We start from the raw sequence: 16,509 nt of genomic DNA on the forward strand, positions 1-16,509 counted from the left end.
AGCCATGCGGTGAATCGGTTTGAATCTTGCTAACGATGTCGGGTAGGACTTTAGCAAATTGTTTGGCCATAAATTTCATGCAATCTTTTTGAGACATGGCGGTGGAAGTCGAACCCTTCTTTGACTTGCGTCTCTTGGAGGAACTAGACGACATCTAAAAGATTAAAAAAAAAAAGAGAAGGAAGGGATGAGACTTGATCATTAATTGAAAAAAAAAATAAGGTTTGTGTATGTAAAAGCAAGTAAGTGTTCACGTATCAAGTAAAGTTCACATAAAGCATAAGTTTCCAACATGCATTCAACAAGTATAACACATAAGTTGCATAAAAGGTGTAAATTTAGTTTGTTCACGAGAATTATTATTGTTTGTGATTGCGGTAACGTGTGAAATGATTAAAACGACATTTCGAAATGAATGAACGTTCAAGTATAAAATCACATATAAATTGAGATGCATAAAAGAGAGGCTCAATAAAACATAGGATTGTTTCGGGTAGAGAAACGTCGACAATTCCAAAGTGGGTCGAAAGTCCTTTCGATTTAGAGATATTGTGCTTTGGCCTATAAGTAAGATACTCTCGTCGAGAAGCGATTAACGGTATCTTACCCTACCGGTTACTACACATCTCTAAATGATTGGAACATTCGGGACTTTGGCGAGAATAAAAATCAAGGAATGGGACTTAATCGGCAAGATGCGGGTTTCACCCCTAACTTGACGATTTCGTACCCTAAATGTGGTTGGTACTTGTCGGCCAAAATAAAATTTTGACACTTTGACAAGGGTCCACTAGAGTTGAAATGGAAATTACCATTAAGTTGTGGATATCACTCCTAGCTTAATGGTGAAATTTCGTGCAAAATAGATAAAAGGTGGAATGAGAGTCGTTTACCAAATTGTGGGTTTCACGCCTATTTTGGTAAAGTTGTCTCGTTGATGTTACAAGAGTATAAAATAGAATAAGTGTATTCGTGTTAGCCTTAGGAAAGGCGCATAAATTTAATAACAAGAAGTGTAGCTAGGAAGCATGCATGGTAGAGCACAAAAGTTTTAAACAACAAATAAGAGACAAAGGTCCTAAAACTATAGACTAGGGCAAAAGCATGGCAATTTTCCTAATTCCCTATAGTTATGGCTCTGATACCAATCTGTCACACCCCAACCAATGGCGGAAACATCGGGATGAGACGAAGTGTGAAGATTGCTAGAGACATCATAACGCTATTTGTGACAATATTTTAATAATCCCAATTTCATTTCATAACTTCAAATAGTCAACATTACATAAACTCAAATAACAACAAGTTCCAAAAGTAATACATAACAACATAAGCAAAATTGATACAACATATTAAACCTAAACGTCTATATGTGTATCTAGGCATCAACGCTACTTCTTTTCATAGCATCGTCATCATCAACCTGTAACATGTTTAAAAATACAATTCAATGCAAAAGCAAAGGCGAGTATACAAGTTTGATACATACATAGCAAAAGATAAGTTTTAAACAATTCCTCATAGCAAGCATGTGATTCAAGATAAACATTTAAACATGGTATGTGTCTAACATATCAAACCAAGGAAACGCAATATGCTCATGACATAACCGAAGATAAAGAGGCGGGTCGTTAATCCTATAGCGCTACATATGTCACGGTTTGGCTCGTACGAAGTTAATGATAAATTCAACACATAAGATAAATCCAAGTTTAAAGCATCAAGCCATCACGTATACAAGCATGTTATAGGAATGTTCATGTGTTTAAGCAAAATGTTCATGTGTAAGTTTGTTGATAGATAAACATGTTACACCCCAAAAGTGGTAAAAGTAAAAAAGGGGAATACGAGTATACTCACGGTGTTTGCAAGCTTTTCCTACTTGAATTCCCACGAGTGAGTTGGTGGATGGATTAGGTTGGAGCACCTTGTCCTTCTACACAAGGCAAACAAGGTGTGTGAGTTTGGTGTTTACGGAAGATTATAGATTCGGAGTTTAAAATGTATAGAAAATATCATATGTAAAAATAATCATCTTGTACACATAACCCTTATTCTTGACACTATTAGAACTCAAGAGAGTTGGTATGATTTCATGGATTCAAAGGTCCATTAGAGTCGTAACAAGAGCATGGTCATAGATGATGTAACATATTCTTGACAAGTAACTATTAAGTTACCATCAAGTTTAGTTACCTAGGTATATATGTATGTACATAAAATAGCTTACATATTATATAGATTACAAGTCTTATGATTCAAGCATGAGGTAGGAGATTAATGTCTCCATTTAGGCACCTCTTTGTGTCATGGAGTTCATACATGAGGTAGGAAGAACAAGCTTCCATTTAGGCACCTCTATTGTTCACCACTACACTTGTTGTTATAAACAACAAGGAGGGTCACGAACATACAAGTATTATGGTATTAACAACAACTAAACTATAGCAAAACATCAAGTAATGAGTGGATTCTTATGAAGGATAGCCCAAGCTAGTCCAACCATCACACATTCATCAAGTTTCATACTTGAACACTACTTGTGGGTAAAACCCTAATTAAAAACAGAAAGTTTATGAGGTTTTAACCCCTGATTTAGATGTCTCAACCATGTTTTTAAGCTTAACCAACCATAAGAGGGGTTGTAAGCATTAGGACATTGGCTTGAGTTATGTCAAACACAAGTTGGATGAAGTTTACATAAGTTTGTATCAAAACAGAAAGTTTTTGGTCAATTTCGGAGCAATTCCAGGTCTGATTTCTCCAAGGAGAAGTCAAGGAATCAAACTCCATGATTAACCAAGTAAATAGGAAGAAGAATCAAGTGTTTTCATCAAGAAATGAGCAAGTTATACCAAGTTTAGTGTAGAGGTATGAATCTGTCCGAAAATGCAGATTCTTGCTTGAATTTGGGAGTGTTTTGGTGAGATTTGAGAGTGGTGAAAGTGTCCAAGTGTTTGGGGAAGCTTGGGTACTTATAGGGAGGTGATTAGGGTTGTTTAGAGGTGATTACAAGAGCCAAAACACGGTTTAAACTCAAAAATCCCGCTCAAAATGGTGGCTGGTCGCGACCATCCAAGAGTTCTGCAGACACGAGCCTCACGCGGCCCGCCTGGGATATCCAGGCTAGAGGACGCGGGCCGCGCGCCACCTAGGTTCCGGAAACAAGTTTCTTTTTTTACAATTTTGGCCCCTATAGTTGTGTAGTTGATGATTTATGGTGTTTTAAGGACCATTCTTGTCACAAAAGCATAGATTAAGGTATGTTTATGCATGAGGAATATAACCCAAGTATAATCGAGCGTATAAGTATCAATTCAAGTGTCGTTCTTGTTTAAAACACGTTCAAAGCATAAGCTTAGTTAAATTACAAGTTCACACATAGTTTCCAAGAGAAATGATCAAAAATAGATTGATTCACGAAGTTGGACATACGAGCTTAATTAGAGTGCGTACAACATACACATAACAAAATACCAGTTCCATTAATGATCCAAGTCTCGATTTGATAAAGATTACAAAGAAAGGAAATGATTACAAGAATACAAGGTTTCCAAAAATAGATTACGAACAAAACCTTCTATAAATGGAAAGTACAAGATAGCCGGGCGTTACAACCACCATCAGGATTAAACCTGGGTATCAATGGCTTTTGTTTATATATTTTCTTTATATCTCTTTCTCTTTTATTTGACTTGTTTTTTTTTGAACAGCAAAACCACTTTATATATGCATATAAAGAGCCAGCAAGAAGCTGAGATACAACAAAACAACTAAAAGAAACGAAACAAAACAACCAAAAGAAACTCAACAAACAATGCCAACTAAATCAAAGCACCTCCAGTTGCTCCAATCCGGCTTCTTAAGATTAGAACGATTACTAATCCAAAGAAAAGAGTCTTCTTTCACGAGCTCTGTCGTCTTCATTATAGGAATGAACTTGTCTTCGAACACTTTAGCGTTTCTGGCACTCCAAATCCTCCAGATTGTAGCCATAACAATAGTACGAATCAGCTTCTTCCATATCTTTCCTCCGGGAATCTCTTTAACGTAACTCATTAAGTCAGCAATCGACTCACATTGATTAGGGAATCAAATCCTCATCCACGAAAGCACATTCCACCAAATGCTTCTCGCCCAAAGACAATTAATGAAAATATGGTTGGAATCTTCGCTACCGAGGCCGCACCGAGGACAAGAGACATCAGGCATAGGAATGCCTCTATGTGATAAACCGACCCGACTCGCGATCTTACCGAGGGTAGCACGCCAAAGAAGGAGGTTAGCTTTCGGCGGAGCCCAACTGGACCACTCGAAACCTGCAAGACATCCCAAATCTGGCCCCATCGCGTCTTCAAGATCACAACGAACTTGCTTAACTGAGAACACGTCATCCGAGCATGTTCGCCATTTCCAGCTGCCATTGATCACGATCAGATTTTGCTTAACATCGATACCCCTTTTACTCAGCTCTTGAGCCATGGAGCCAATATCCTTCCACACCCCTTTACGACTCTATTCAGTGAATAAATTGGAACTCTCAAGATGCCACATCGCCCAGCAAAAGGCCAACATTTTAGATAGCCCTCTGATTGTCAGTGAAGCAGTTACTTGGGCAAAGAAAAATAAGACGGAAATGCTTATTCTAAAAGTTGACTTCGAAAAAGCTTACGACTCTTTCAATTGGAAATTCCTGCTTCAAATGATGTCTCATATGGAATTTCCGGACAAATGGATCTTGTGGATTAAAGGTTGCCTTCGGTCTGGCATGGGTTCAGTTTAGTTAATGGCTCTCCTACTGCGGAATTCAAATTTAAACGCGGTCTACGCCAAGGGGATCCGCTATCCCCTTTCCTTTTCATTATTGCCATGGAAGTTATTAATTTGTTTTTGAATAAAGCGATGGCTGCTGGCCTTTTTCAAGGTTTTCAGCTTCCTAATGACGGGCCAACTCTCTCTAGTCTTTGTTACGCTGACGATGTTCTTTTTATTGGCAAATGGTCAGATCAGAATGTGGTGACTCTCATCCGGCTCCTAAGATGGTTAGGTCTTGTCACGGGGCTGAAAATTAATAATAAAAAATGTAAGCTTTTGGCATTGGAGTTCAGGAGGAGGAGGTAGCTCGTTTGGCGTCTAAACTGAATTGCGAAGCTGGGTCGCTCCCGTTTTTGTATCTGGGAGTTCCAATTGGGGCTAATATGAAGCGGGCCAAATTTTGGGAACCGGTGGTGAGCAGGGTGGGAGCTAGACTGTCAAAATGGAAAGCGAGACACCTTTCTTTTGCTGGTAGGCTCACTCTCGCTAAGTCGGTATTGGGGAGTATTCCTTCGTATTATATGTCGTTGTTTTTGGCTCCAAAGATGTTGATTAGTTGATGTTAACCAGTCTTTGTATTAATTTTCTATGCATATATTTTACTATGATGGATTCCTCTTACTTCATCTCAGCTCGAAGTTAATTGACGGGAGATATTATATATATTTTTTAATGACATGCCATAATTGCTAAATGCCCTTCCTCTTTGTCCTTTTTCCAGTATTTTTATTTCATGTTCTGACCTTTCCATGATTAAATAACAATGAATCTTTCTTTTAAATATACATCGTTAGTTATTTTGAATATATGAATTAGCGGACGGCAAAGATTCATCTTTTTAAAACATTTCTGCACTGAGATGTTATCGCCTGTTAATTATATTAATGGACAGTACAAAAATATAAAGTTCTATTAAAAAGTTAAAGTAGCTTAGTGCAGAAACTAACATCGGTTTTATTACGCCGTATAAGTCCATAAATGACTAAGTACGAATTCAAAACAATTATCTACCTAGTGATCGACTAACCTAATGTTCATTACTTGTTACCAATGGAACAAGATTTTGGAAGTTCTTCTTTGTTTTTTTATCTGACTTTATAAAATAAATATTTGACAGTTAAAACGACCGGCCTTCCCTTACCCTTAAAAAACTCATTATTGTTCATTATATATGTTTGTATGTATGTATACATAAGTTGTGTTTATATATATATAAGTAAGAGGGTTTTAATAGAAGATAGAAAGGATAACGGTTTTTATATTATGGAGGGTCCAAAGAGACTAGAAGAAGGGTTTGGTCGTGCTCCAATATCTATGGCCGGAGAAAAACCCAAAACTACAATGGTGGAGCTAACAGATGATCAAATCAAAACGACAACAAAAGAAAACGAGCAACCAAACGGTGGCGATAACCCACTGTTGAAGAAAAAGAGTAAGAGGGTTGCGACATTGGATGCGTTTAGAGGTCTAACCATTGTTGTAAGTTTAACAACCTATTATGAGAGTAATGAACTTATGGTTTGCATATTATCTATATATATTAAATTAAATTAAATTAAATTAAAATTAAAACATAACACATTGAGGATTTTGTGAGTCTCTTTCTTTGTCCTGTTGTATACTATATTTAATGATTAACAAAACTTTAGTTTTTTATAATTTTTGTCACAAAAGATAAGTAAGTTTAGATTTTTTATTACTTTTTGTTATACACTTTTTCCAAATTTGTTCGTCGTTCGTTTGATACTTGGCATGGTGTTTGATAGTAATTTTGGTCCCTCAACTAATTTGTGTCACGTAAGTTAAATAAGTTTAGAGTTTTTATTACTTTTTGTTATACGTTTTTCCCAGATTTGTTCATCGTTCAGTTACTACTTAGCATGGTGTTTGATAGTCACATTTGGTCCCTTGGGTTGTTTTTTTATTCGTTTGCTACTTAGCACGGTGATTGGTAATTAAATTTGGTCTCTTGAGTTTTTTTACCCTCTCCACTTACTAATAAGTATTGGTATAAATTCGATTCCGTCTACGTTTTACGTCACTAAGTCATTTGGTGTTAGAAATTCATGTGTTTACGCATTTTCCCGGTTTTGATCGACATTTGGTTGCTACTTAGCATGGTTTTACGTCTCCGCCCCTCAACGCGGGTAGCTTAAGACTAGTTAGTATTTGGTAAGAGTAACAACTACACAAATGTGTACTTAAAAGGTAGGAGTATGAAAGTATATTCCATTTTCTATTTTGTTAAATTTCTCACAAATAGATTTACATAATCAAACAACCTCTTTTTTTCGTTTTTTCAGCTAATGATACTAGTAGATGACGCTGGAGGAGTATATGAGCGAATGGATCATTCACCGTGGAACGGGTGCACCCTGGCTGATTTTGTGTTGCCGTTCTTTCTCTTCATTGTCGGGGTGGCAATTGCCCTTGCTCTTAAGGTACAAAATCTCATCCAGAATCCTATCTTAGTAATATGTACTCATCCAAAATCAACTTTGTCCCTCGCCAATCCATTGCTATATACCGGGGGGTTAGGTTATCGAACGAATGTGGTAGAAATATAAACTTTATTTATTATAATTTTCTAGGATTAGGTGGTTGATCCCTATGCTATGATCCATCCGTCTGGTGGGATTAGTAAAGTGACGTCTAAAAAAGTCAGTTTTCTAGTAGTGTCTGTTTACGTTCGTCTTTTTAACAATATGAAGTATCCTTCGCAGAGGGTTCCAAATACCAAGTATGCAGTAAAAAAGATTATCATAAGAACATTGAAGATGTTGTTTTGGGGAATTATTTTGCAAGGTAATGTTGATTTGAAAAGAACGGTTATTTTGATAATTTTACATGAAATATTCTCCTGAGGTTGCAACTAAATCTTTCTACATACAGGAGGGTACTCACATGCACCATATGACTTAAATTATGGAGTAGACATGAAGAAAATTAGATGGTGTGGCATCCTTCAGGTATTCTTAATATTTGATATCCTAACTCAAATGCAACAATAACAATCTAAGGATAATATAACATTTTTCCCATAGAGAATAGCATTGGTGTACATGGTCGTAGCCCTGATCGAAACCTTCACCGCAAAGCATAGACCAACAGTCATAGAGCCCGGTTATTTCTCCATTTTCTCAGCTTATAGATGGCAATGGTAAATCTTAACTTAACATTTCATGTAATGTACTTAAGTTTTGTTTTCGGATGGTATTTTTATCAATTCCTTTGTTTCTCGCGTTTGAGATTAGGCTTGGAGGGTTCATCGCGTTTCTAGTTTACATGATCACAACATACGCTTTATATGTTCCTGATTGGAGTTTTACAATACACGATGATGACGGTAAATCAGAGACTTTCACAGTAAGATTGAATCCACCTATCAACCTATAAGTTATAAAGGAAAAGAAGCTTGTATTCAAAACTTGATTATTGTGTTTGTTCTTTTAGGTTGTGTGTGGTATGAGAGGGCATCTTGGTCCTGCTTGTAACGCGGTTGGTTATGTTGATAGAGAAGTTTGGGGTATCAATCATCTTTATTCGCTGCCTGTATGGATTCGATTAAAGGTTCGTTCTTTATATATCAATTAAGATAAACACATAAGAACTCTAATCCTGTAGGAATATAATCGCTATTAGAAAACTGACCATATGAGCTACAAAAAAACCACAATGGAAAGCCATACCTTAATCAAATCCGGAAAATGATAAAAGGTTCGGTTTGTCGTTGTTCTGTTGATAAGATAAAATTCCAAAAGGATAAAAAATAAATTTTAGAAATACAACAACAACAACCATACCCAGTAAATCCCACAAATAGCAAAGCTACTTATAGGGTCTGGGGAGGGTGGGATGTAGACAGACCTTTCCTCTATCCCTAAGGATTGAGAGGCTGCTTCCAGAGAGACCCTCGGCTCCAAAACGAGCAACATACCAACACACCAAGTCAAAGAATATAGAATAGGAAGCCACCAATACCAAGAAAGTGACTATTGACGAAGTTAAAGGATACGATATAAGATTTATGTGCGTGATCTGTTGGTGCATTATTCATTACCCATAGCCATTTTTTCCTACAGACCTTGACCAACAGATTACCAACAATTGCAACCTTCACTGAGGAACCACGCGGCCTTTTGCGCGCATCAGTGAAGGTCCTCTGATTAGTAGTAAATATCATCGGAAGTGGTTTAGTGGTTCTTTTATAATTGGACACTCATGATTTTTTTTTTTTTTTTTTTTTGATTTTTGCGATTTTTAAATCACAGGCTTGCACTCTTAATTCTCCGGAATCTGGTCCTCTCCGTCCAGACGCCCCTACTTGGTGTCGTGCTCCCTTCGAACCTGAAGGCCTATTAAGGTACTAACCAAAAGAAACAAATATTAAATAACCAAGGATTAACAAAACGTATATGCAATTTCATGATTTTGTCTTACAGTTCAATCTCAGCAATTCTAACCGGGGTCATCGGCATTCACTATGGCCATGTCTTGATCCACTTCAAGGGGCATGCTGAGAGGCTGAAGCAATGGGTTACAATGGGGGTTGGCTTGTTAATCGTAGCAATTCTTCTTCATTTTACTGATGGTATATTTTTTAATTTTACCAACACTAATTCTTTTAATTATAGTCCTTAAACAACTTTATTTTATGTAGCGATTCCTATAAACAAGCAACTCTACAGTATCAGCTACGTTTGTTTCACTGCGGGAGCTGCAGGAGTTGTATTTTCAGCTTTTTACATCCTGGTAAGGAAAACTTCCCATTGTTAAAAACTTGCAACACCCCCTAAAAACCGAAATTTAGCATGGTACATAGTTTGCACGTTATCTGTCTTAAGTGTTTGTGTTTGTTCGTCAAGAGAATTAGAATGTTCTTTATTTCTTTTGCAAGGTAGATGAATGTACGCGAGCAAAGATAATACTTAAAACTCTTAATTTAAAATAGTTACAATATTTATTTTGCTGTTTGCTTAGGTGTAACAACTCTTGCTATTATGCTAAAACTTTTATGTATAAAGATAACGAGCAAACTACGTACCACATGTTCATCTACGTATGACTACGAATGAGACGTGTGTTCATCTATATTCAATTAACTAATGTAACGTTTTGATCTATTAGTTATAATCAATATGTTTTTTTTTTCATAATGATTACGATCTATTAGTTATAACATTTTAACTAATGTAACATTTTGATCAAATAAACATACTCAAATCTCGAATATGCAATATGTAACTCCAACCTTTGGGTTTGTTTAATCAATTTGACAGATTGATATTTGGGGAAAACGGACTCCATTTTTGCTCTTTGAATGGATTGGTATGAATGCGATGTTGGTTTTTGTACTGGGAGCACAAGGCATTTTAGCAGGGTTTATAAATGGATGGTACTACAAGAATGTCGATAACAATCTGGTAACATAACCACCTAACACCAAAGTTTTAGTTATTTTGCAGTGAAAACTTATACGGTTTTAACACGTATATTATCGTTGTGTTTTAGGTAAATTGGATACGTGATCATGTTTTTATCGATGTTTGGAACTCCGAAAGGTTTGGGACGCTTTTATACGTGATATTTGTTGAGATAACGTTTTGGGGAGTGATTTCTGGGATTTTACACAAGCTTGGTATATATTGGAAGCTTTAAAAACCAAGATATAACATGTTGTACTTTAAAATTTTGGTGTGCTTCTAAGAATTTATTAATTGTGTAACTTTTATCAATTATCTTATATCATACAGTTACAAGTAGGCAAAAAGTTTAACTAAATCATTATATATGATTCAAAAAAAAACTTAGAGTAAAGTACAATTTCAGTCCTTAGGTTTACAATTTCACCAATCAAGTCCCTATGGTGTCATCTGGAATCAAGATATAACATGTTGTACTTTAGAATTTTGGTGTGCTTCTAACAATTTAATGGTGCTTGATGGTTGTAATGACGGTGATTACTATTAGAGGAGTGGGGGTGATCACTAGTGATAGAATTCTATCACTCACAATATCCAATCAACTCTGCCATGTCATCAGCCACTATTCTATCACTCACAAACATTTTGTAGTGGCGGTGGTCATCACTAGTGATAGAATTCCATCACTCACAAATTTTTTTAATTTTTTATTTTAAATTAGAAATTAACAATAAAACACTAAAATTATAAATTTCATTAAAATTAAAACATACTAGTTCAATTTAACATTCTAGAAATATTTTAGGCTACAATTAAAAAAAACTACTCCTCGTCCGACTCATGAAACTCCAAACCTAAAGAACCTACTAGTTCGATTAAATCGTATCTCAACCGAAAGTGAGTTTCTTCATTACGCAATTCTTTTTGGATATTTTGTGGAACTTGAACTTGTGTAGGAGGACCCGGCACCCAATCCGGGGATATTGCACGTCTGTCTTCTTTGATTATCATATTGTGCAATATGATACATGCATACACTATGCTATGTATTGCTTTCTTGTTCATCGCACGAACCGGTCGGTGTAGTATACCCCATCTACCCTTTAAAACACCAAATGCCCTCTCAACATCTTTTCTTGCTGATTCTTGCAATTTTTTGAACACGGTTTCTTTAGCCTCGACAAGAAACGAGGGAGCTTTCACAAAAACAGACCATGACAGGTAGATACCATCCACAAGAAAAAAGCCTGGTTTATAATGTCGTCCGTTAACATAGAAAGGAGAGGAAGGTGCGGTACCATCCGTTACGGTTTGCCCACGCTAGGAAACCGAGATGGCAAGTTCTCACCGGCGTCAACTAGGAAGCTGTTGGTCGAGGAGAACGCAGCGAGGTATGACAACACTATGGGGTGGGTTCCGTGGGTGCCGGCTAAGTGTAGTATTTTCTTTTGGAGAGCTTTACAAAACAGAATTCCGACTAGGTCCGCATTGGTTAATCGTAATATTCATATCCCTGATTCCAAATGTTGTTTTTGTGGGGAACATGAAGAGTCCACGGATCATATCTTCACGGGATGTTTCTTGGCAATAAAGGTTAGGCAATTCTTTTGTGCTTGGGCTCGTCTCCCTTTAATGTTTCCGTTTGCTTTTAAAGACGTGGTAGATTTCCACTCAATATGTGATCTCAGGAAGGAGGAAAGAGGGGTGGTGAAAGGGCTGATCATGATAGGGTGCTGGTGCATATGGAAGGCGAGGAATGAAAAGATTTTCTCTAACGGAATTGGAAGGAGCGAAGACAAAAGGATTTTGTGGGATGAATCGTGTAAATTTTCTTTGTACATGTTGTAAGTTGTTGTGGTGAGCCGGCCTAGTTGGGTTCGGTCTCGGTTTTTTAATAAAAGTTGCAGTTCAAAAAAAATAGCCCCACTCTAGGTTCTATAGGTGTAAATGAACTTTGCAAAGACATGAGGGCGTCATTGTGATGGTCAGTTAGTTAAAGGCTCCTCTTAAATTATTTTTATTCCTAAAAAATAATAATGATGATATAAATTAAAACTGAATTTAGTTCATTCATTTATTCATATATTATTATTATTATACTAGGTTAGAAATCCGTGTATTACACAAGGTTGTACAATAAAAACACTATAATTTAATTTTTTTACCAAACATCTCATCACCGAAATTACAAATTGTTACATGTAATAATGGTAAAATAAAAGGTATAATAATATATCATAAAATTTAAATACCTATTATATTATATTATATTATATTATATTATATTATATTATATTATATTATATTATATTATAGGGTAGGGATATGGTAAAAAGTGTCCAAAGTGTAAGAAGTGTAAGAAGTGTTTTAAATCATTGGATCTTTGATCTAATGGTTGAGATCAAAAGGGTATTAAAATGTAAATTGTGTTTTAATTAGAAGGGGCTTTTGTAAAATTGAAGGGCAATAGTGTCTTTTCCATTCTTTCAAATATGGTAACCGTTTCAAACACAACCATCAAACTCCTAAAAATCAGCGAATTATATGTAACCGCCATCAATCTCCAAAAAAAAATCAGCGAATTTCTTCATACTTTAAAACATTCCCAGATTTTTAAAACGTAATCGCAGATTCAAGTCATGGTGTTTTATCTGGAGACATTGTTGATGGCGTGGTGTTTTATCTGGAGACATTGTTCGTGGCGTAGTGTTTTATAAATACAAAACTTTCCCAGATTTTAAAACACCAAGACTAGGATTCAAGTCATGGTGTTTTATCTAGAGACCTTGTTCATGGTGTGGTGTTTTAAAACATCTATGATTCAAGTCATGGTGTTTTATCATGAGACATTATTCATGGCGTGGTGTTTTATCTGGAGACATTGTTCATATCGTGGTGTTTTATCTGGAGACATTGTTCATGGTGTGGTGTTTTATCTGGAGACATTATTCATGCCGTGGTGTTTTATCTGGAGACATTGTTCATGGCGTGGTGTTTTGTCTCCAGATGTTTAAAACACTATGCCATGAACAATGTCACCAGATAAAACACCACGCCATGATTCAAGTCATGGTGTTTTATCTGGAATCCCCAGCAACCTTCTATATAAAACACCATGACCAACATCATAGTCAATTTATCCATTTGTTTTAAAACACCACGCCATGAATCTGATTATAGATCTATTTATGATAAAGTATGAAGAAATTCGTTGATTTTTTGGAGATTGATGACGGTTACCATATAATTCGATGGTTACCATATAATTCGCTGATATTTGAATTAAATGACAAAATGTACAATTACAAAACTACCCTTTTGAATTAATTAAGAGGATGGACACTTGTCATTCCAGAAATATTTCTTACACTTCTTACAAATTAAGCACTTTGTACAGGATCCTAAACCTTATATTATATTATATTATATTATATTATATTATATTATATTATATTATATTATATTATATTATATTATATTATATTATATTATATTATATTATATTATATTATATTATATTATATTATATTATATTATATTATATTATATTATATTATATTATATTATATTATATTATATTATATTATATTATATTATATTATATGAAGTCCCGATGAATAGTGTTCAGTTTTTTTAGGTATTCTTTTCAAAAAAAAATTAATATGTATTCATCATTTAATTTGATTTTTTTAATAATTTGCGTACATCGACTTTTTAAAAAAAAAAATCTGAATCTGCATCCATGTTTATTTTTCCAACATTGCGGTATAAATTTTATTGATAATGGATACCATGCCTCTATCATACCAAAACGAATTAAAGACGACGATGAATAGTAATTCATACTTTTGGTATTCATTATATTATATTATATTATATTATATTATATTATATTATATTATATTATATTATATTATATTATATTATATTATATTATATTATATTATATTATATTATATTATATTATATTATATTATATTATATTATATTATATTATATTATATATATGAATATGAAGTCCCGATGAATAGTGTTCAGTTTTTTTTAAGTATTCTTTTCAAAAAATAATTAATATGTATTCATCATTTAATTTGATTTTTTTAATAATTTGCGTACATTGACTTTTTAAAAAAAAATTTGAATCTGCATCCATGTTTATTTTTCCAACATTGTGGTATAAATTTTATTGAAAATGGATACCATGCCTCTATCATAACAAAACGAATTGAAGACGACGATGAATAGTAATTCATACTTTTGGTATTCAAAACATCATCTTTTTGTATAGTAAACTATAGGGCTAAGTTATTTTACAAATGCTCCTAAAATAAGAAATGTACAAAGACACAATGGATCGCACAAGATCACACAATGTGAGTAAAATGTTAAAAAATGCCGAAAAATATAACACAATGTGGAGAAAAAAGACACAATGAGTCGCAAAAAATGGACAATAACGCATATATAGATAAGACATAATGATAAATAAAAGACACAATGAAAATAAGTAATTCTAAAATATATGACCTACAAATCCAAAAGTGAAGACCTAAAATCTCACATCTAGAGTTCGATGAGAAGGTTCTGATGTCGCTTGAATGAGTTCGATGAGAAGGTTATAGTTACCCCGCTTGCGGTGTGCATATATAATGTATATATGTATGGGCGCCCGAGGGGCAAAAGTGAAATGATACTAACTTTAACGTTATTTTACTAATTTCGTGAAAATAACGTTAAAAGCGGCGGATGGTTTAATCATGCATCATGTGGTGGCGTTGATAGCTGAAAGACACGGGGATACATGCACCAATCGGTCTCTCTGTCCCGATTGTTTGAGTGTTATGTGCCTTAGGTCCAAGGCTTGATACAAAATTACAATCAAGCCGGGGGTCTCACTGGAAGCAGCCTCTCTATTCTTAGGGGTAGAGGTAAGGTTGTCTACATCTACCCTCCTCAGACCCTACATTAGCTTTGCTATAGGTGGGATTTACTGAGTATGATGATGATTTCAGTTGTTATAGCGAGTGACGATACTGGAACGAACGAACAGAACCGATACCAACTGAGCTCTCGCCGCGTAGCGCGGGGTTTTGACACTAGTTTATATAAAATGCAATGTATAGCTGGCTAAACTCATCAAGAAGCAATCTTTTATAACCCCCATGTAAAGAAAACTTTTTTACAAGTATGTTTCTAAAAGTATATCTTTGAAAAACAATTAAATAAAATTAAAAAATTATAACAGTATACCTCCACGTATTTTTCAAACACCTCATTTGCATTTTTTTTAATTATTTTAGTAGTCTCAAGTATACCTATAAAACCGAGTTAAACTATACAACTTTTGGTGTACATTTGACGAGGTTTTGTTTTTTTAAAAGGGTATAGTTGGCAAAATTATTTATCAAAATGACTTGTTTCAAAAGTATTTATCAAAATGGGTTCTTTTATAAGAAACAAATAAAGAAATACTAAAAAATCCCCTAACCATCCTATCTTCTTCCTTATTAAATCTGGGGTCTTCATGGTTATCGCCACCAAATCACTACACCCTTTTGAAGAAAAAAAAAACAGACATATGTTGTTTTTTAACAACGAATATCATGTTTTTCGTAAGACTTGAACCCAAGATGTCACATTTAAGTTATCAAGATTGTAATGAACTAATGATTTTTCAACTAAGGGTGTGCGGAGCGGGCGGCAAACCCACTCGGCAAACCGCCTTTGCCGCGCGGTAACACCGCTGCCGGTGGGTTTGCCGATCGGTGAAGGTTGTGGTGCGAGGAGAGGACGCCGATGCGGGGAGAAGAGAGAGAGTGAGGGAGCAGGAGAGAGAGAGAGAGGGAGTGTATGAGAGAGAGGGTATTGTGGGGTGGGGTCCATGCCATCTCTCAACCAATCACACATTTTTCCTTTTTTTTTAAGTTTACCACTTCACCAATTGTTTAAACCATTGCCAACAATTTTCAGCAAAATTTAAACACTTTTGACAGATTGACATGGCGCGCTCTGATTGGTCGGTTTTTTGGTTTGTCACTCCAAAGTGTTTAACCACTCCTTACACCCTAAGGCTATAGGGTATGGTCATGACCCTCATGGTCACCATGATCCTCCACATCAGCGTCATGTCACTCACTTCTAATCCATCATCCAAAACCACTACCCTAAGGGTGTGGTCATGACCCAAACCACTATTTTCTTATTTTATTTTACTTTTGTGAAAAAGGAAAATGAAATATTGAAAAAGGAAAGTAGGCTCATGGTTGCCATG

The 16,509-nt window shown here is 35.2% G+C and overlaps 2 protein-coding genes across 2 annotated transcripts; both read left to right on the forward strand.

Moving 5' to 3' along the window:
- The first annotated feature begins 4,869 nt into the window (after positions 1 to 4,869).
- On the forward strand, positions 4,870 to 5,375 carry LOC110906486. The gene is made up of 2 exons (XM_022151610.1): positions 4,870 to 5,016; positions 5,109 to 5,375. The coding sequence occupies exons 1-2, from the start codon at positions 4,870 to 4,872 to the stop codon at positions 5,373 to 5,375; spliced, it is 414 nt and encodes a 137-aa protein (XP_022007302.1).
- A 703-nt stretch (positions 5,376 to 6,078) lies between these two features.
- LOC110906487 (heparan-alpha-glucosaminide N-acetyltransferase) lies at positions 6,079 to 10,519 on the forward strand. The gene is made up of 12 exons (XM_022151611.2): positions 6,079 to 6,294; positions 7,119 to 7,256; positions 7,539 to 7,620; positions 7,708 to 7,784; positions 7,860 to 7,975; positions 8,070 to 8,181; positions 8,269 to 8,385; positions 9,087 to 9,178; positions 9,258 to 9,406; positions 9,476 to 9,567; positions 10,095 to 10,238; positions 10,327 to 10,519. The coding sequence occupies exons 1-12, from the start codon at positions 6,079 to 6,081 to the stop codon at positions 10,471 to 10,473; spliced, it is 1,482 nt and encodes a 493-aa protein (XP_022007303.1). The 3' UTR covers positions 10,474 to 10,519.
- The last annotated feature ends 5,990 nt before the right edge of the window (positions 10,520 to 16,509 follow it).

The sequence above is a fragment of the Helianthus annuus genome, chromosome 14 (genome assembly GCF_002127325.2).
Source record: "Helianthus annuus cultivar XRQ/B chromosome 14, HanXRQr2.0-SUNRISE, whole genome shotgun sequence".
Lineage (NCBI taxonomy): Eukaryota > Viridiplantae > Streptophyta > Magnoliopsida > Asterales > Asteraceae > Helianthus > Helianthus annuus.

Excerpts from the sequence above, each read along its gene's own strand:
- LOC110906486 (XM_022151610.1), top strand. The coding sequence starts at position 4,870 with ATGGAAGTTATTAATTTGTTTTTGAATAAAGCGATGGCTGCTGGCCTT. Across the intron at positions 5,017-5,108 it reads AATGGTCAGATCAGAATGTG|GAGGAGGAGGTAGCTCGTTT; the intron begins GTGACTCTCATC and ends ATTGGAGTTCAG.
- LOC110906487 (XM_022151611.2), top strand. The coding sequence starts at position 6,079 with ATGGAGGGTCCAAAGAGACTAGAAGAAGGGTTTGGTCGTGCTCCAATA. Across the intron at positions 8,386-9,086 it reads CTGTATGGATTCGATTAAAG|GCTTGCACTCTTAATTCTCC; the intron begins GTTCGTTCTTTA and ends TTTAAATCACAG. Across the intron at positions 9,407-9,475 it reads TCTTCTTCATTTTACTGATG|CGATTCCTATAAACAAGCAA; the intron begins GTATATTTTTTA and ends TATTTTATGTAG.